The 21,818-nt window shown below is 32.3% G+C and overlaps 1 protein-coding gene across 1 annotated transcript; it reads left to right on the top strand.

Annotated features, from left to right (window-relative positions):
• The first annotated feature begins 1,199 nt into the window (after nucleotides 1-1,199).
• On the top strand, nucleotides 1,200-10,953 carry LOC134681964 (uncharacterized). The gene is made up of 5 exons (XM_063541593.1): nucleotides 1,200-1,943; nucleotides 2,967-2,997; nucleotides 4,435-4,697; nucleotides 7,979-8,006; nucleotides 10,612-10,953. The coding sequence occupies exons 1-5, from the start codon at nucleotides 1,203-1,205 to the stop codon at nucleotides 10,905-10,907; spliced, it is 1,359 nt and encodes a 452-aa protein (XP_063397663.1). The 5' UTR covers nucleotides 1,200-1,202; the 3' UTR covers nucleotides 10,908-10,953.
• The last annotated feature ends 10,865 nt before the right edge of the window (nucleotides 10,954-21,818 follow it).

Here is a 21,818-nt window from a genome sequence, read left to right as displayed (position 1 = left end):
ACTCGAATTTAGAGTACTCTACGAAACCACAAAATTTTGAAAAACGTGACCACGGGAGCATACGACGACATTCATGATAAAAAAATATAATGATTTTCCAATCGTTTGCATATAAATATAGCCGTGTGTTATCCGTTAACTTAAACTCGTTAACTAATCGCCTTTTTCGATATTGGGCACCCTACTATAACGCGAGTGGATTTTGGATCCGTAGGTCACCTTTTTTCTGTTTGCCGCTATTGGAATGTTTCAAATTGTTGAATTAACTTAAAATATCATGATATATTTCTCAGCTATTTCTACTGAACAGAAGAACTTAATATCTAGTCCACAGATTTGTAGTGATAAATTCTACTCACATTATTCAGGTCTGTAAGTTGGTTTGTCGATACTTTGAAATGCAAGCGTGTGTATGCTAAGTACGTGTACGACACTGGATGCAATCTCGTTGATAATAGAAAAGTAAAGTCTTCATTTCCTATTAATAGCAGCATTTTGAAAGTCCTCAGATGAATGTAAATGATTGATGGTCTGTCGCAGCTTCTGTATTTTATTATATTACTTATAAACGATTTGACAAATTGATAATTGATAAATTACTTCTTAACATGCACCCGCATCCGCCAGCATCTTTCTCAGTACAATAAAGTTAACGTTATCACTTCACGTTTCCCTTTAGTATTATATATTACTTCCAGACTTTACAGGAGAAAATGAAAAAAGAGTTTGCAAAGAAAGTCACAGACATGTTTGGTACCCATGAAAGGAAGACACACTTTGTCTTCGATCCAGTTTTCTTCATCAACGGTACAGACCAAAACGACCAGGAAATTCAGAATTTGAAAAACCAACTTGTCAGTATTGCCCAGAATCAGCCATCTTGGGGACTACGACGGCCTATGATCTGGGTTCCTCTCGAGCTTTTGATCTCCAATATGAAAAAAGATAATGTCAATATTATATTTAAATCACATTTAGCTGAGGCAAACAAGATGAATGGAGATCTTGCGCTGTCTGACAAACAACTTGACGATTTTCTCTTAACACAACACGCGTTGGGAAAAATCATGTATTTTAATCAACCAGAACTTAACAATTTCATCATTCTTTATCCTCCTGCATTGGTCAACATCCTGAGGTCATTTGTCACGGATGAAATGTTTTGGCCCGCGGATGAAACTCTTAGAAAAATCCTTAGAAACATGACGGATACTGGAAAGATATACAAAGAAGATCTCCTGAAACTGTGGCAGCAAAAAAGTTTCCATACTGACATACCCGATGACGACTTCAAAGAGTTCGTAATTCAAGTTCTCATACATCTAGATGTGTTGGTTCTTCCAAAACGATACTCAGGCAAGAGTAATGTACACTTAGATTATTTTTTGGTTCCATGCACAGTCAAAGAGAAGATGCAGATGTCATTTCTGGATGACAAATCGTTTTCAAACAGGACAATATCTTTGGTCTATCGATTACATCAATCGTCCATACCCTCAGCATTGTCCTTTAAACTTATTGGTGCGATAAGTGGTATCTGGCCCATCAAGGAACTGAACGACTGTCCATTATTGTACCACTGCTCAGCCGTCTTATGTGTTGATGGACAAACCGAATTACGAATAATAGTAGAGGATAAGAGAGTCATCATCTACCTCACACACGAATTGTCTAAGCATTTCATCTCTCTCGATATTGCTGCGAGTATCCAAGAATGTTTGACCTTGACTTTAGTGGCTGTTTTGACAATCTATCTTAGCAGTGTTGGAAAGAGCTACCGAAAAATGAATGTATCAAACCTCTTTCAGATTGAAATTGGAGAGATTTGTGATCGATCTCCATGTGTAGTGTCCATTTCAAAGGCAGTTAACGCTTTAAACTGGGTCTGTGACAAAGGAATTAATCATGATACCAAATGTTCTCGGCTATGGTTCTTCGACAAGGTGAGTTACATCTTTGGTGTCATTTAATACAAATATATGTCTAACTATATCGTTTGGTTCTGTTGTATAGACGTCTTTCCACCAGTTCAGATTATTGATATATATGTTTCTCTAATTCTATGGAAATTTATACCTTTCCGAACCCATTGTATAAAAAAAATTTAATCAACGTGTGGTTACTGGTGATCTCAATAGATCATTGGATGGTTTTAAGGGTCGTGACCTTTTTAGCTAACTGGATGAATCAAAATATGCTAACAAGTGTTAATGAAATTGACAACTTCGTGCAATGTGAAAGGCACTCGAAGGGGGTTTTCGGTTAATACAAAAAGAAAATGTCTTTTAAATCATTAAAGAAACAGATTCTTACATAGTTACTCGTGGATTATCGAGGCGGCCCGGACTTTAAAATTGATAATTTAACTATCTCGATTGGATAAATCCGATAATCCACTGGTATCAATGTAAGAATCTCTATATATGTTGATAATAGTAGCTTCCTTTATATTTTAATAAAATGTAAATTCTTATGACAAATGGTGCTGATAATGTAAACCTTATCGGACTCTACTCCCGATACAAAGCCTCTTTTAAGCGAATAGTATTTATACAGAACAAATGGTGTACCTTCTCTAAAAATATTTTGTAAACATAAAAGAATAATTTCTATGGAGTTGAATATGATATTGGGCTTGTGATTTGAATATGTGAGCATAAGTAGTAATAAAAAAAGCTAAAAAAAATCAAAAGAAGGAGGTTGAAGACGATTGAGTTTGAGATACCTTTCTAAAATAGCAACAGTGCATTTCTTAAGATAAGTTCTTGAATATAGTACAGTCCTCCCTTTTTTACCACAAACCCCCATAAGACTTGAATGAAAAAAAAAAACTTGAGCAATTAAAATGTTCTTGAAGCAACTGATGGTTACGCTTTAAGATAGTGTTTGAGCTGTGATGGGTTATTTACATGTTAATGATATGCGAAATATGATACCAAACCATTTTGAGTGCATTTTCGTTTCAGGCACAGAAAGAATGTCAATCAAATTGTACAGGTAAAAAATTTAAATAAAGACAACGGTAGTAACATAGTTAACATATGTTCCAATCTAATTGATGAACAGATCAGACGAACATTTTGGTATCTTTACTTCTAAGACTTTAAAAGTACCTGAAGTAAATTTGACTATTTATGAAAATTATTCGAAAACTGAACTTACTGTTATTTCAAATCGTACATACATTTAGAAGCAAAGTTGTTCATTTTTTATTAGTAACAAGAAAGACGGCAACAACTTAAACATCATAAGTTGAAAACGACAGTAGCCATAGCATGCATAAGTTACAAAAAAAGATATGTTAATCATCAGAGGCCTACACATAGGAAACAGAGCATAAAATCGAAATTAAATCTTATGCGCTACTTAAGGATATCAGACTTCTATACTTAGTAGCTGTTGCGGTGTTATATTCTAGTTTTAACTAACTTCGCTATATAAAGAGTTTATTTTAAGCATATTCTGGGCGAGATAAGACTTACAAGTAAAAAGTACGCGCGACCCGGTCCTGTTTCCTCTTCATGAGACTCATCATTTGAACTCGAATCAAAGCTGTTGGCTATTTATCTATCGTAAAGGATCGTAAGATGCAGTCACAGGAATAGTTATATTTATGGAATACGTCTGAACTTTACGACAGATCCATTCATTGGATCACCAGTGAAGGTGATACACGGCTTAAAACACATATTATATTTATAATTGCTCTAAAGATCAGCACAACAATGCAAAATCTGCAATCAAGTCCATCTACATATACTGTGTTACAACTCTAGATTCTACTGACGAGGAAAGGTAATACTAGGACTCCGAAAGCTGACTGTTTTGTTCGGTCTATGTGGCCGAGTGATCTTGAGTGTTGGACACAGTGCAGGCGGTGTTGTCTCGATATCCCTATAGCATATGATCGAATCCCGGCGAGAGAAGAACACAAATTCGCTTCCGCAAGTTTGCATATTGAACACTCTTATGTTGATATTTGGAGTACTTATGAATATAATATGTGTTTTAAGCCATGTATCACCTTCACTGGTGATCCAATGAATGGATCTGTCGTAGAATTGTCACTTGTTTATATGTTTATACGTGCAGATATCCATCGAATGTGGTAAAAAAAAGGTTAACTAACTCATTGGGGAAACAATTAATTCATATGATTGGATATTACCATCACTGTTTAAGTTGCTTTGTTCGACTTTTATTTTCAAATATGTCGAGCATCACTAAAACCAATTGTCAAAATGCACATCTGGTGAAGGAGAGTTTACCATTAATGGTATTAAGACTAAACCTCAATATATGATATATATTGTTTATGTTCGTATTGCTGAAACATTACCTTTTAGGATGTAATGAATAAATCATTTGTATTAGCATCTAAGCAACGTGTATTCACGTAAATCATCAATTTGTTAAGTATCTCAATGTATTTAGGTCTCGATAAAACTGTTTTGACAAAGTCACCAACAGACAAACACCTTGCCAGACTTGCCAAGCAGCTAAGTATCAACAAATGTAAAGAATTAGTGTTATATCTTGGTATAGAAGACACAGAGTGGGAAGACATTGAATATGTCTACCAAAAGCAGCCTTTGATTATGAAATTCATGGCATTGAAAAAACAGCCTTCCAAATCATTTAATGATTTGCTTAAAGCACAAGAAGACATTAAAGATGGAAGGCATTTACTATGCAAGGTTTGATTTTATAGGTTTTGTTTTAAGGACTTTATCCGAAACGAAATTTGCTTGCACAAAAAAAAAATAGGCGCAACACAGTATATCGAGCCCTCTTTCAGCCTAAGTGAAGAAACATATAGCTTTTGAAAAACATCTAAACGTCTGCCACAACAACAAAAACCTATAAGTGACAACAACCCATTAACCTAGTACTTTTTTATATAAAGTATCAAGATATGACGCAAAGTTAAAGTAATACACCAGATCTAAACTTTTCATGTTAAGTTACAATCACTGGGCTTACAGCATATACAGGATAAAGCAGTCACCACAAATATCAATTTAAAGAAAGTGCATGATAAATCACACAAAATGAGAAAATGAGAAAACAAATCAGCTGTACGCAATATTATAATCGTCTTTTTTTTTAAAGCTCGCAGTTACTTAATGCTTGCTTTCAGTATTTAACATGGAGAGATGAAATACGATTTTAACTTACACTCTATAATATTGCATTTGTTTTTAGTTTAGTTATATATTCGGAAGCACCAAATGTTTAAAACGTTATTTTGATATTCAGTCGTAGAGTCGAAAACACTGCTGGTCGACTCTAAGTGTTCCCGATGATATCAGTTCGCTACTGATATAAGGTTATCATCCCTTGATCATTCAGAAATTATAAAAAAAAACACGCTTGCAACTACACAATATATTTCAAGCAAAACAAAAATATATGGATAGAGCTTTTCTTTATTTTTTGTTTAGATCCACAGACCCAAAGGGCCAAGTGAGCTTTTCTCATCACTTGGCGTCCGTCGTCCGTCGTCGTCTGCCGTTCGTCGTCGTTAACTTTTACAAAAATCTTCTCCTCTGAAACTACTGGGCCAAATTTAACTAAACATGGCCAAAATCATTATAAGGGTATATAGTTTAAATATTCTGTCCGATTACCCGGCCAACCAATCAAGACGGCTGCCATGGCTAAAAATAGAACATAGGGGGTAAAATGCAGTTTTTGGCTTATAACTCAAAAACCAAAGTATTTAGAGCAAATCTGACATGGGGGTAAAATTGTTTATCAGGTGAAGATCTATCTGCCCTGAAATTGTCAAATTTTCAGATGAATCGGACAACCCGATGTTAGGTTGCTGACCCTGAATTGGTAATTTTAAGGACATTTTTCTGTTTTTGGTTATTATTTGTAATATTATTATAGATAGAGATAAACTGTAAACATGGTAAACAGCAAAAATGTTCAGAAAAGTAAGATTTACAAATAAGTCAACAGGACCAAAATTGTAAGTTGACCCGTTTAGGAGTTATTGCCCTTTATAGTCAATGTTTAACCATTTTTCGTAAATCTTAGTTATCTTTTACAAAAATCTTCTCCTCTGAAATTACTGGGGCAAGTTAAACCAAACTTGGCCATAATCATCATTGAGGCATCTACTTTTAAAGATGGCTGCGATCGTCAAACATAGAACATAGGGGTAAAATGCAGTTTTGAGCTTATAATTTGGAAACCAAAGCATTTAGAGTAAATCTGACAGGGAGGTGAATTTGTTTATGAGGTCAAGATCTATCTGCTCTGAAATTTTCAGATGAATTAGACAACTGGTTGTTAGGTTGCTGCCCCTGAATTAGTTTTTTTATGGATGTTTTGCCGTTTTTTGTTATTATCTTGAATATTATTATAAATAGAGATAAACTGTGAACAGCAATAATTTACAGCAAAGTAAGACCTAAATATAAGTCAACATGACCAAACTGTTCAATTGACCCCCTAAGGACGAAGGAGTTATTGTCCTTTATCAATTTTTATAGTAAATTTTTAACAATTTTCATAAAAATTGTAAATTTTTACTTACATTTCCCACTGAAACTACTGGGCCAATCATTATAGATAGAGATAATTGTAAGCAGCAAGAATGTTCGTTAAAGTAAGATCTACAACACATCACCATCACAAAAACACAATTTTGTCATGAATCCATCTGTGTTCTTTGTTGAATATTCACATAGACAAAGTTGAGCGACACAGGCTCTTTAGAGCCTTTAGTTACATTTGTGATAAATATCCCATATTTACACATGTCGTTCAGTAATCATACCTTCTCGGAGCATAATTGTTTTCAGTTTGATCGTTTCAATGACGATACATCAAGATAAAGATTTTGGACACCCTACTTTTACCAACTGTTATTTTTATATCATATTGTACTTAATTATTAAACTTTTTGAATTAGTTGATAAGAATAATAGGTTTGAAACAATGTTGTAGGTTTATGAATAGTCAATATTGGCTCTAAAGCTCAATAATAAACTAACAGCAGTAGTCAAAATAACGTTTGACTTTACCATGTTTACTGAAAAGCAATATAATTACAAAATCCGACATATGCAGTATCAACATAGAAAAACATTATTCATGTTTTTAGTAAGGATACCAGAGTGAATTGATAATATTGCACTCTGAGTATTGAAATATTGTTTACTATCTTGTGGCACATCATTGTTTGTTTGTGACGACATTGGTCAAATGCATTGGACATTTTCTATTTGATTTGTCAAAACCTTTTTCAACCAAGCATTACATATCGTGACAGGTTTCGTCTAATGTGATAGAAGGTGTGTTTTATTTCGTAATATTGTCCTCAGTATTGACACAATTGGACTACTTCAAACTAGATTATATTGCAATCGTTAGGGTTTCAACTTTCAAAATGCAACTTCCCATTTCTCAGGGGTAAATTACTCTCTGCTCCGTCGTTTGACGTTAATATATACAACTTAATATTCACAGGTCGTACATGTTCACACAATACTGATTTCGTTAAAAGTTGTATGCCCACCTCAACTCAATATTTGCACGTTTCAGCGGTCTTAGATATTTTTATACACGTACAGTCACCATTTATGACATATTACCGATTGTGACATTACGAGTGGATTTGCACGGCTGCTGAAGCATGCTGATCAGGAAGGGGTTGCCTAATCAATACCGTCATTATCGTTACTTTTGAGGTTTATTTCATTCCCTCAGACTACACTAACTGTAAACATTTCAAACATGTAGATCATTTAACTGTTAAACGCAAAGACTGTTTACGTATGATGTCATGAAGGTCATTATGTTATTATATTATATAGACTTTCCTTGCTCTACCTCTTATGGTTTAACCAAATAATGCAAAATGTAACCTCTCCTAACAAAATAAATGTTAGTGCAATAATTTATTTGTTAGTAAAATAATGTATAATCAAAATCAAAATAACTATCTGTATCAATGTTCTTACAGGTGTTCAGAGAAGACACAGTTTTAGTTGGTAAGGCCTACATTACTATAAATTACATACAACTCATTAGTTTAAGTTTTACATATTTGTTATAACTCTTAGTTCAGATTGTATACATATAAAAGAGGTACAGCGTTTTCATTTCGCTGACTTGGTGCTTCAGTGATAAGTATAAGTAACTTACTTTGTAATCTTATTTATATTAATGACACATAGTTTGATGACTTTAGTCCACGCGTACAAATTTTCAAAGGTCAGGCGTTCTACAATCGATATTTGGGTATAGAGACAATATTTTTTTTTTAAATCTAAGCAACATAGATTTTATAAAGCCCAATTGAATGCAGACGATCTCTTCTAAAATGTTAAAGTGATATACACATCTTATGGTGTTACTGAACTAGTTCACGTTGTTGTTTAGGGGCCAGCAAAAATCCGCTTCAAGGTGCCGGATTTATCTCGCTGTGTTAAAGACCAATTGGTTGCCTTCAGTTGTTTTCTGCTCTTTGATCGGGTTGTTAACGTCTCTTTGACACATTCGTCATTTTTATTCTCAATTTTATAATACAAAAAAAACTATTTGCAAATTCTCTCTGGCTGCTTTTGATTTTTTTAAGATGCAAACAATAGATGAAAAAGATTATTTAAGGAAGGGTCATTCAATTGTCTCGTCATATGTATCATTGATGAGGATGTTGCATGGCTCATAATTATCCTTGTTAAAAATTTGACCAATCTATGATAATTTTCAAGTTATTAGAAAAATCATGAAAATATGTTATACAGTGTAATTTAACTAACTTAAGTCGGCATCTAATTGTTAAATTATATACTTTTGTTTAGGTCTTGCATTACTAATTCATGTCTTATGTGTACAGTTTCTACCAATCTATCATAGATTGTCGAGATAATTGACAAAATCAAAACATTCATACCGCATCTTCTTTTTTATATTCATTCACATAACTTTATTTAAAGACAGTAACTGCTTAATAAAACACCCAAATGTTTTGTTCTTGTAGGTTTTCTTTATCACTGGGAATAAGGTTGCCCATCAAGTTTTTTTTTGCCACGACCTACTGTATAACACATTTACATGAACGCAGTAAATCAGTGTCGTAATCCATGTGATATTTTCCTTTTCATTAACTCCTTCTCAATAAGTATGTAAAAGTAAAAGAAAAATATAAATGTGAACAAACAAAAATGCCAATAATCATTGAATCTAATTTATATTTCCTCGAGAATAATACATGATTTCTATTGTCAATTAAAACAAATCAGTTATCTCTCATTTAATTATAAGTAATTGTGTTTTATATTAATTATTGGAGATCAACAATAAAACAAAAGTCATTAGCTTTTCAAACATCAACAACAAAAATAAAAAGTCTACCGATTCTCCAACAGTTTAGATAACTTAATTCAAAGTAATCGTGTTTCGAAAAAATATCTCTTGTTACAGCTCAAGGAAATATTTACAATACTACGTACATGTTCGTGTCAAATATGACTTAGTGAAGATGTTAGACACTAGAAGAATTACCGAATCGGATACAATAATTGTTTGGTTTTTTATACATGTATAATGTTCTGTTGACGATGTTTTGATGACATACACCCTCAATATGTCTTATTAAAGAAGTTTGCGATACAGATTGATTAAAAAGTATAAAATTCAAAAGAATACATGTGCATTGTTAAACACGCCGTAAAACGTTATGATAATCAAGTTTTGCAAGTAAATAAACATAAGGTTGTCATCATAAAAACAATCTTAATCATTATCTAGGTTTTCAAAAACACATTAGTTTATCATTAACAGAATTACTCGAGGTATGAAAATTAATATGAATACATTTTCCAAATAAATTAAGATGATAACTAAATCAGTATGCATTGTTTAATATACCTTTATCCAGTGAGACCAAGATAGGCTTTAAAATAAAGCTTTAATGTCCATACAGCTATTTCATCAGGATGGGTTCCATCATACAAATAGCATCTATATTGGAACACAATGGCTACAAAATGTTGTCTGCACCCATTTAGAGTATCAGCATGTTCTCTTTTAATTCAACATTTTGACTCATTTCAATACAGTCAGTAAAGATTGAAACCTCAATCTGGCTCGTATACACAAATTATTTCACCACATCAACCAAAAGTGAACTTACTTGCACTATATTATAAAAATTAAATAGCCATATCTTAACTCAGTACATGTGTTGACTGAGGATGGATTGTATAATACACACTACATCAATATGTATTTCATTGACGTTTTCAAATGACGGTGAGAAATATTTATTTATTCCCTTAACAATAAAGACGATGATTTCATTGTTCCTTTCTTAAACATACATTTTTATGAAGCAAAGCAGGTGCAATTGGAGTATATTTATTCCCATTGGTAAAAAAATGAAGGCTTACATTTTCTGGTTGAAATGCCTACCCGTAATGAACATCTGAGTTTTTACTGGGTTTGTGTTGCTTAAACGTTTGTTGTTGATAAATGTTTTGATGGTTGTTTTACCTCGAGGTTGTTTTTAACAACAAACTTATGTCTTTGAAATTCTTAACAACTATATTCAGAACATTTATTATACTAAATAATGTACATATGTTCTGGTAGATATTGCAGATGTTCGACTACAAGAAATTCCACATGATGATGTTTTAAATGGTTTGTCCAAGCACCTTGGTAATTGCGCAATACTTTTGGGGATCGAACTAGGAATAACTATCACTTCTATAGAGGAGACAATGACACGGCATCCTAGGGATATGTACCTTCAGATAGAAGACATCCTAAGAAAATGGAAATTTTCAAGAAAAGTAAAACCTACAATATACAGATTGATGCTTGCTGTGGAACGTGTATACAGTGGAGGGTTGAGTTATCTAACGGATATATATTTGGGACAATAATATGATTGTGTTCAATCTTTGAAAAATAGTGAACAGTATTCATTAAATCCTGTTTCTTCAACTTGACATGATACCGTGCTGTATGTTTTTGCACGGAATGAAATCTTAATATAGAAAAGAAAAGAAAAACTTCTATTGACTGATCTGTTATATTTTGGCAGTAAGTGAAGTGTACAACAAATAACAGATTCGTTGCTTTAAATCACCTTTGTACGGATTTATAAGTTTTTCTAGAACTGCGTGTATATCCGCGTAATATGTCAATCTCCCAGATATTGATTGTTTGTTTTAAAATGCCCTAGCATGGGGCATATCACTTTTTTGTTATTCCAAGTAGCTGTTCTTTAACTGGTATGCGACATTTTGATTAAAACAAGTACTTTAATATTTGTCCTGCAAAATGAATGATTTTGTAAAAATGATTGTAGTGTTGAGATATGTTTATTATGGAATATCAAAGATGGGTCAAATTATTTTCAATGTATTTGATTGAATTACTATTACTATCTCAATTGTACGATTAAACTAAATTAATGATTACATCATTTCCAAAAGTAGCTGATTAAATAAATCATTACATTGGCAAGTAATAATGATGAAATCTGATTATTGTTCATTTCAGACCATATTTACAATTTAACACTTTTTTCATTGTAATCAGAACGTAATCAAAAGGTAATCAGGATTACAAGGCATTTTGAAAAGTTATTGATGAAAAGTAATTGATGAAAAGTAATTAATAAAATCAAACTACAAGTAATCAGATTTTAGGTTGATAAATGATTACAATGATTACTTGGAAATTGTAATCGATTACAGCTGATTAATGATTACAATTACAAACACCCAATTCTTTGTATGCTTTTTTTATATTTTCTATTTCAAGTTGGTTTCAAATAACTTAAAAGAGTCGCAATATTGGTACATCTTATATTATGATATTAGTTTCAAATGTCGATGAAATTATTGCAATTTAGTTTTGAAATGCCTCACTCTGACTTTGAAATAAAAAAAAAGAAAGAAGAAAAACACCAATAAAAGTCATTTTGCTTTGTGCGTGATTTTTTGCCGTGCATGTACTGATTTTGTGTCGTGGATAGATAGTCTATATTCTTTGTTTATTTATATCATGCTAATTGACATATAATTTGAATTAAACTCTTCCAAAATATTAACACGAATGTAGTGTTGTAGAATTTTAAATTTGAATAAGTGTATAGGGCCGTACTCGTCTATACATGCATTTGTTATTACATTATCAAATTATAACTGAAGTCATTGTTTAACTTATCTCATTCAAACTGGCCATCCTGTTATTCCATATATTTTATGTCCCATAAGTCTGTCTAAAACAAACATTTTCCATCTAAATTTGTTCTTAGTATAAGTACTGTTCATGTGTTTTTGTTAGTCATTATATTTTACAGGTACTCATTTCGAAGATGTAAGCTTGTCTGTAATTTAGGTGAGTCAAAAATGGTATACATGACCCCTTGAGAATGAATTGTAACACCTTTTGTTCTATCTAGATGCTTATACATTTGTATACAGTTCTTCGTTTTATATAGTCTAAAATCAGCACTATACTTGTTTTCCCTCTCTTGAAATTATTTATAAATATTTCGTTTCGAATCCTTCTTTCAGTTAAAGCTATTATTTGGTTTTGATGTTTTATGTCATATCTTTATATAGTATGTGCTAGATTTACAAGAATAGTTGGCTTTGATCATCATTGTATATATACTATTTGTCGAAATTTGCATCGTTTGCAGTGAAATTAGAACTACGTAATGTATTTATTTTTTCGCAATTTTATATGCCAAACATGTGCTCTGGGTTTTATTTCAGGTATTATATTTTAAAATAAAAAAGATATATAACTGCCTGGGAAGATGTATTCTCATTTTCATTTAAATCTCAAAATAACAAAAAAAAATATACCCTCACGAAAATTGCAAACTGCGATCAAAACGTATATTCGTTTTTTAAACGGAAGTCTCCAATTAGCATTCCTACAAACAGTAAAAAAAAAAGCAAGCTGCTACTTTTCATAGGAAGGGAAATATGAAAATTGGTCAATCAAAACAGACACTGGCTTTTGAATGCATTGGTTGCCATCGCATCATGTTGAAACAATGTACTGGTGGAGCTGCTATTTCTCATTAGTGGTAACTGAGGTTCAAATAATCAGAGAAAACAATCCCGAAAGTATGATTTAATTAGGGTTAACTTAAACCTCTGTAACATCATTTATGGGTCATTTTTTGTTATATATGTTTCATAACGGTTAGCAGGTCATGCACTACTCAATGTTTTCCATTTGTCAGTGTTTCCCTAATGATTTACTAAAAAGTGTTAATGAAATGTGTACCTTTTGCCCTTTGCAAATACTTTGTCTGTTATTGCATGGTGATTTGTCTTCAGTATTCACTGTTCAATCTGTCGAAATATGATACATTGTTATGTTATAGTGCGTTTCTGTGTGTTACATTTTAACGTTGTGTTTCCGATGTGTCGTTTGTTTACTATAAGACATGTCACGCTACTTATCTATCCCTAATTCATGGATTTGGTTTTGATGTTATACATGTTATTCTCATAGGATTTTGTCTTATGCTTAGTCCGTTTCTGTGTGTGTGTGTGTGTTTTAGTTACATTTTAATTATGTGTCGTTGTTCTCCTCTTATATTTAATGCGTTTCCCTCAGTTTTAGTTTGTTACCCCGATATTGCTTTTTGTCCATGGATTTATGAGTTTTGAACAGCGGTATACTACTGTTGCCTTTATTTATATACCGTTGTTATTTGCAGTTTCACATATGAAAACAGAACTAGGTGTGATAATGTTATGAGCACGTGTTTGATTCCATATATGGTTATAAAAGAACTGTATAACGACTGAATTATAATGCATGGTAATGTATATACAGATGTAATATGTGATTGACATTTGAGATTGTAATTAACTTAATTTGTTTTTCTATGTATTCAGTATGTATACTCAAGCTTGTACACTTTTTTTAAATGCGTTGTACCTAGAGTGTTACTCGATATATGTACCAAACTAAGCATCCCTGGTGAAAGCATCTTCTTTTTTTAAATTTATTAGCTTGTTCGTTTTAAATATTCATAGAACAGATTTACATTTGTTAATAAAATTGGTGTCTTTAAATAGTTAGATCATGCAATAAGACATTTATTAAATCGTTTCTTTTTCTCAGAATAAATTGAAATATAAGTCTAACAATACATGTACAGTTTTCTTTATCATCGACCAAAGAGTATACGTGCAATTTGAGTTCCATTAAACAAGAATATATAGATAATCAGAAATAAAAAGAAAAAAAGGCTTGTTATAAATAAAAATTGGATTGCTAGAAATTTCTATTAAATTAACACCACATGTTTTGTCGTATATTTGCACACTTATACATGTATGTAGCCCTTTTCAGGGTTTTTGTTTACACCTATTGCTTTTGTTACATTATTAATCCGCTGTTATTTGTTTGCTTTTTTAAAATGTTTTGAACAATTCTTCATTTAGACACAAACTGTAAAAACTTTGAATGTTGTGATAAACAAAGTTGCTGTTATTGATAATCGTGACAAAACACAAAAAGGTTCCAAAATTATATAGCGTCTATGTTCAAACTACTATTTATATGAAGTTTGTTTCGTTATTCTTTTGGTATGTACTAAAATAAAGAAGAAGAAGAAAATTAAATAATTGTGAAAGGAAGGTACAGTCTTTGGATGGTGTAAACTTTAAAAAAAAAACTTGTATGGTGTAACGGTGTATTTGCGATCGAAACATGTAAAATGTATTCCAATTGTCTATGCATTCGTAAATATATGTAACTAGAATTATGAAATGTAAGATCGTGTTGACTTTGATTTTGATCAACACCACAATACATGTAATTATTGATGTAACCTATAATCCTTTTTTTATGATTCGTACTGTAGAAGCATACGATTTAAATAACTAATATTTTTTGCTTGCAATAAAAATGTGGCTTTTAGTTATTCTTGTTACTTGTACCTGTGAATCCCATTTACAAGGGAACAATGGTAGCACAACATATTTAATATTGAACCCATAAGACACACGATACTGATGCATAGCTTCGAAGACAATGCATGCTCGAAGTCTTCAATCATAAAAAGAAAATCGCATTAAAATTAGTTGAGAAAGAAGTTTTACAACATAGCTAAACTATTATGAAATTTGTCTGACGTCATAATCAGACCAATGCGTAATGTTATTTATTTATTTAATTACAAGATTGATCGTTTGTTTAAATATAACAGTGTTTATATCCATTGTTTAACACAAGCGTACATTTTAGATGACTTAATACGGTTCTTTATTTGTCCATTGTGATTGAAGATTTGGATGTTTTGTTTACAACTCTGTCTAGTAATTTTCTGGTCGTACTATTGCAAATATTTAATTACATGACTGTATCATGTGTTTCCATCAGTTTACCATAGAACTATCACATGGTTAGGTTTGAAATTAATGGTGAACTCTAGTTACCGTTTTAATTAATTGACTTTTGTCTCAAAATCTGCCTTGTGTTTTTTTTGGATTGGAACTATTGACCAGGCTATCCCTTTTTGACTCTTGACCTATGCATATTGGGTGTTTCTCTTGTTATGCTTACTTTGACGTCAAGTCAGGAATCTCTGGTTTTTGTTAGTCAGGTATGTTTTAATTGTATACTAAGTTCTTTTTTGTGTTTTGGAGTTTGAACTAGTACACATTTTGTTTTAGGACCATCTGAAGCCCAACTCCGGGCGAGGGATTTGCTTGCTTTGTTGAAGACCAATTGGTGGCCTCCGACTGCTTACTGGTCTTTTGTCATGTTACTGTCTCTTTTACACATTCCACATTTCCATTCTAAATTTTAAAGAATGTTTGGTTCAACTGAAAATTAAATCCTCATATTTCCGTGAAAATAGATAAACATTTACTTCTTCAGAAGAACCATGTATTGGACTGCCAGTTGTGATAGATAATATAAAATGATTCAATCATTTTACTTTTGATTTTATTTCATGAACATGTAGGTACGGATATTCTGTTTTTACATCTTAAAATTTCACACAGAAGGTATATCAATAGTTTGAACTCAGTGCAAAGAACCTATACAGTACACTTAGACAGAGAGCTCCACCTAGTGAAACACTTTGTTTTGTTGGTCACATGTAGTATGAAATATCAATGTCTGTTACCAAACTGCACCGAAATCCTGAAAGAAATATGCAAGTTATTTCTATTAGCAGTATAATTTAATAGAAGTAAACTGTTTACTGAAATAAATGTAGATTATGTTATTTGCCACAGATGCCCCTGATTGTGAAAACAGTATGAGTAAACTTCCACATATAGATAAAGGCATCACGTAATGTTGACCGTTTTGTGACCATAAGCATTGTGTATAAGTTTCAAAACATTTGGTTGAGGCAAACTATAAAGTTAAAGATCGGAAACAACAGATTTAGCATTTTTCCTATCGTAAGGCTCCGTGTTGACATGTGTATTATAGGTACTCGTACCACATCTTCTTACATATAAAAACTCATGAACAGTGACCCTACCCAATATCGAACTAGGTAGATTTGTGTTATAGGGTAAAACGCATTGCGTTTAAGGTTTATAACATTTGATCAAGGCAAACTTATTTAAGAGAACGGAAACGAAATTTTCAGCATTTTCTATGTTATTACAGGGACAAAATAACTCATGAAGGGTCAAATTTGACTGTGTGTTATGTGGTAATGAGTATTGTCCCAGATTAGGGGTGGTGGAGATCCCGCCTTATTCGGTATGTATATGACTGTCGCAGGTGAGGAGCCTGTAATTCAGTGATTGTCTTTTGTTTATGTGTTACATATTTGTTTTTCGTGCATTTTTTGTACATACATTAGGCCGTAAGATTTCTCGTTTAAATTGTTTTACATTGTCATTTCGGTGCCTTTTACAGTACACGATGCAGTATGAACTTTTCTCAATGTTGAAGGCTGTATGTTGATCAATAGTTGTTTATTTCTGTGTCATCTGGTCTCTTGTGAAGAGTTGGAGGGTGGGAACCCAGCCTTAATCTGTACATATGTGCCTGTTCCGAGTCAGGAGCCTGTAATTCAGTGATTGTCGTTTGTTCATGTGTTACACATATGTTTTCGAGCATTTTTTACATAAATTAGGCCGTGAGTTTTCTCGTTTGAATTGTTTTACATTGTCATTTCGGTGCATTTTATGACTGACTATGCAGTATAGACTTTGCTCTTTGTTGAAGGCCGAATAGGGACCTATAGTTGTTAATTTCTGTGTCATTTGGTCTCTTGTGGAGAGTTCTCATTGGCACTCATGCCACATCTTCTTTTTTATATTGTTTAGAAGTTTTGTAGTACACATGTATTTGGTTGAGGGGAATTAAAGTTAGGTGAACGGAATCCACAGTTCGGGACGGACGGACTAGGGTAATACTTCATGCACCACCACTATGACACCAACACAGAAGTTCTGAAAATTGCACTGGTGATACTCATCCCACAAGCACTGTCATTAGCACACACAACATTTTATTATAAAAACTATTCAATATTAATTTTGATTTTTTTTTTAAACTGGGAAGAATGATTACATGCATGCCCTTCACAAGAAGCATTAAATTAGAGAAATTTATTGTTCATAATACATTTTTGTGATATTTTATAGCTTATTTCTGAACTAATAAAAGCTTACAAACTGAATTTAATCATCATTTTCTTTTTTATTATATGTCATAATATTTTAACAAAACGATTTTTTACATAATATACTTGACTGTATTTCTTACAAATATAACTTTATTACAAAGCCATTTAAATAAAATCCAGTCGAAATTGAAAATAGATGTGCAATCAAATATATATGAAAGTCGTCAACTTGTAAAGTGGCTAGATGCACATACCGTTGGGCAATTGAACTGTTGGCGACATTTCCTAATTGATTGGTTTTATAACTTCTAGAAATATTATCGGAAATAAGGGACGAGTAAAGGAAAATAAATGAAAACAGAACAGGGGCTTATGTAGCTAGAAAGAAACGATTTGCAAGCAACTTCTAAATTATTTGGGACCCTTTTATGCAGGTAATGTTTTTTTTTCGGTTTTCGGTCATAGGACAGTTGAAAGAGGAGCTACGTGTAGATCAGACTTATAAACAATGTATGAATGTAAAACTATTCATAAAGCTTTTGAATACAGTAACTCAATGTTAATTGAAAACAAAAACTATACATTTTCTGATACAGAATTTACTCAAAATTGTCCAAAATCTGCTCTTTGGGTCTATGCAGAAACGAGTTTCTCTATTAACTTGAGAATTTTCACATTGAAATCCCTATGAATATGCAGTTATGCTAACGAAGATAACCTGTCGTTTTGTTCATTGTTGATCGTGCATTTGATTTCAACATACGTAGTACACTGATATATCTCTAGGGTAGCACTCGCGAGATGTAATAAACCAGTGTACATCTTCGCCATCGAGAGACCTCCCAATTGAATTCGTTGAATTCGGACAGAAAGTCACAGGACAAAAGTCAACGGACATAAAGTCACTTGACATGACATGACATAACATTAACTGCATAAAAGGGTCCCAAATAATTTAGAAGTTGCTTGCACATCGTTTCTTTCTAGCTACCTAAGCCCCTGTTCTGTTTTCGTTTATTTTCCTTCACTCGTCCCTTATTTCCGGTAATATTTCTGGACGTTTTAAAACCAATCAATTAGGAAATGTCGTCAACAGTTCAATTGCCCAACGGTATGTGCATCTAGCCACTTTACCACTTGACATAAAGTCACATATTTCGTAGGACAAAAAGTTACAGGACAAAAAGTCACAAATAAACTGTTGACAAATTGTTTTAATATATCAGAAAAATATCTTGAAATATTTACTTTTTAATACATTTTTTCGTATTAAAGTTTAGGCCGGCCTATTAAACACATGACATATACATTGTAAATGTTTATTCTTTGTATTTATGATTGAAATAAAGCTACGGTGGTGCTTTATTTCTGTGTGACCTCCTCAAGTAGGGGAATTCGAACATTATTCTGGATTTCTATTTCTAGAACAATTTAACATGTTACTATCAAGATAAATAGTAAATGAAACACTTAGGATGTATTTTGACTGACGTTAATATGAATCTATATGAATTGAAGTGAATTAAATATAATTTTAAATTGATGTCAAGTTTTATCAAATGACGATAATTCTCATTTAAATAGCGTTAACACGTCTTTGTCCGTTCAAGCTTAATTCGGGTTACTAGTGAGGTGTACTCATATTATATACACATTTTGTATGTGTTTTTTTTTTTTCATTTCTAATATATCGTATTAAAGCTTATAGATTGTATATTTCGTTGTTTATTAAATACATTTCATAAGTCCCCGAATTTAACATCAGATCAGTAGTCAGTAATTTAGTGCGAGCATGATTTATAACAAACCTTTCCAAAAATGTTTACCTACAATGGGGACTGGGGAATAGAAATATGGTCCTCTTAGAATATTGCACTGTATTCTTTTACCTCAAATATTGTATTGGTTTTATACTGTAGTTTTAAGAGAAAAAGTATCTATTTATCTATTTACTTTTAGAAACTGTCAATATCGACAGGATAGGCTTTTACATTTAAAAGAATTCGAACAGAAAAGTCATGGTTTAGAAGAACCTTTTTTTTTCTCACGAGTACAATTCTTGCCAGATTTACATAAAACTTATACTATAATAGATTTATAACAGCAATATCTTTGACACGTCCTGAAATGGTGTCCAATTTACTTTTATTGTCCTTTTTAAAGAAATATGTTCCTTGGGAATATTTAATTTATGGAAAATGACATCGTTAGCGCTCTCAAGGGTTCTATTCTTGCAAGATATTTAGAAAAAAACTGATACTATCGGTCAATATCAGCATACCTTGTACAAGTTTTTGAATGGTGGATGTTTGATTTTTTTTAACGAGTTATATCCCTTAGAAATATCAAATTCATAGAAAATGGCTTCATTAGTGCTATCATGGGTACAATTCATGTCAGATTGGTATTAATTTTATACTGTTACATATTAATATCAGCAATATTTCAGACAAGATCTATAATTGTGGACTATCGATTTTTTTTAAGAATCATGCCCCTTAAAAATACATAATAAATGCAACATGGGGCAGTTCTTTTGTTAACTTGGGAGATTTAAAGAAGTTGCAGTTTAGTGTTTAAAACGGTCCTGTGTTTTTAAATTCTCACTATATCGCTATTAAACTGTATTTCAAAAGCAGAGAGGGGCGAAATTCCAGAGAGATATTCAAACTCATCCATCGAAAATAAACTGACAACGACATGGCTAAAAAGGAAAATGATAGACAAACAATATTACACAAGACACAACATAGAAAACTAAAGTCTTAGCAACAAGAACCCGACCAATAACTGAGGGTGATCTCAGGGGCTTCGGAATGGTAAGCAGATCCTAGCCACATGTGTTACCCGTCGTGAAAAATGAAGGCATCTTGAGGTGAACTTTCAGACATAAAAATAAACAAGGATAGTCTTAATGTGTCTAAACGATGAGCTCCAAAATGTTTCGCCACTTAAATAAAGTTTAACTATATCAGGGACCTGTACAATTCTGCCATCGAAACGAAACGTTCGATGAGTAAGTCATTGACTGTGAACATGCAAATATCTGGTTTAATCTAATTATTTAAACCAACAATTTCACCATGTTATATTTTAATCCCGATCGGTCTTCAAAAAAGAAAACATATAACACTGCTCTTTGGTCGGATCGTTGACAACATTTCCAATTTCCCAATTTTTCATGCTATTGAAGGCGTCCAATGAAATACATCTTTCAAATAACGCTAGTATAGATAATAAAACAAAATATATTAAACATGGTACATGTAATACTGTATTAAAGAACTCGTTGAATAATGTCGTCCTACATAGATATAGGAAAATTAGGTATGAGTGCCAATGAGAAATCTCTCCATCCAAATTACAATTCATAAAAGTAAACCATTATAGGTCAATGTACGGCCTTCAACACGGAGCCTCGGCTCACACAAAAAAACAAGCTATAAAGGGCCCAAAAAACCACTAGACGTGTAAAACCATCGCTCCAATCTATTAAAAAAAACGAGAAATGAGATACACGTATAAATTACATAAATAAACGACAACTACTGTACATCAGATTTCTGACTTAGGCATTAGGACAGGTGCAATCATTTGCAGTGTTTGCGTTTTGATTTAAAGTTTTAATGGTACCAAATCTCCTCCCTTTTTCTGAAACAAATACGACCGGCGACACCCGAATGCAAACACACATTTAATAAAATTATAAGGGACAAACATTCAAGGCCAAAAGGCAAACAAATAAGTCCAAACAAAGCCATGACAAGACACCACCACGATATATTTAACAATCCTTAGAAAATAATCACTATTAAAAAACAACAGTTTCATAATATACACAGGTAAATGAAAAATACATGCACATTCTAATTTCGGTGACTGCATTTAAAGGAAATATTTTTTATTGGACGGTCTATTGAAAATCAATTCCGTAAAAAAATATGATATCAAAACGTCATCAATTTCATGCGTCCGATGCGCTTTACCGGATATACCTTCACCATGAAAGCTCAATGCTCAGTTTCATTCGTTCTAAACCGAGTCAAGGTATAACTAACAAAAGATAAAAATCAAACACTGGTTTAAAGATCCCACTGAATCATTCCTTATTAAACAAGATAAAAAAAAATCAGAGACACACAAAATGAATCAAAATCATCAAGAAAAGAATAAAAAAACCGATGGAAAAGAAGATGGACAATATAAA

This window comes from Mytilus trossulus, chromosome 8 (assembly GCF_036588685.1).
Source record: "Mytilus trossulus isolate FHL-02 chromosome 8, PNRI_Mtr1.1.1.hap1, whole genome shotgun sequence".
Classification (NCBI taxonomy): domain Eukaryota; kingdom Metazoa; phylum Mollusca; class Bivalvia; order Mytilida; family Mytilidae; genus Mytilus; species Mytilus trossulus.
The sequence above is the reverse complement of the archived record's forward strand: the minus strand, read 5'-3'. Positions and strand labels throughout refer to the sequence as shown.

Coding starts and splice junctions, on each gene's coding strand:
- LOC134681964 (XM_063541593.1), top strand. CDS start 1,203: ATGACGGATACTGGAAAGATATACAAAGAAGATCTCCTGAAACTGTGG. Junction 1,944..2,966: donor GGCTATGGTTCTTCGACAAG/GTGAGTTACATC, acceptor TTTTCGTTTCAG/GCACAGAAAGAATGTCAATC. Junction 2,998..4,434: donor ATGTCAATCAAATTGTACAG/GTAAAAAATTTA, acceptor CAATGTATTTAG/GTCTCGATAAAACTGTTTTG.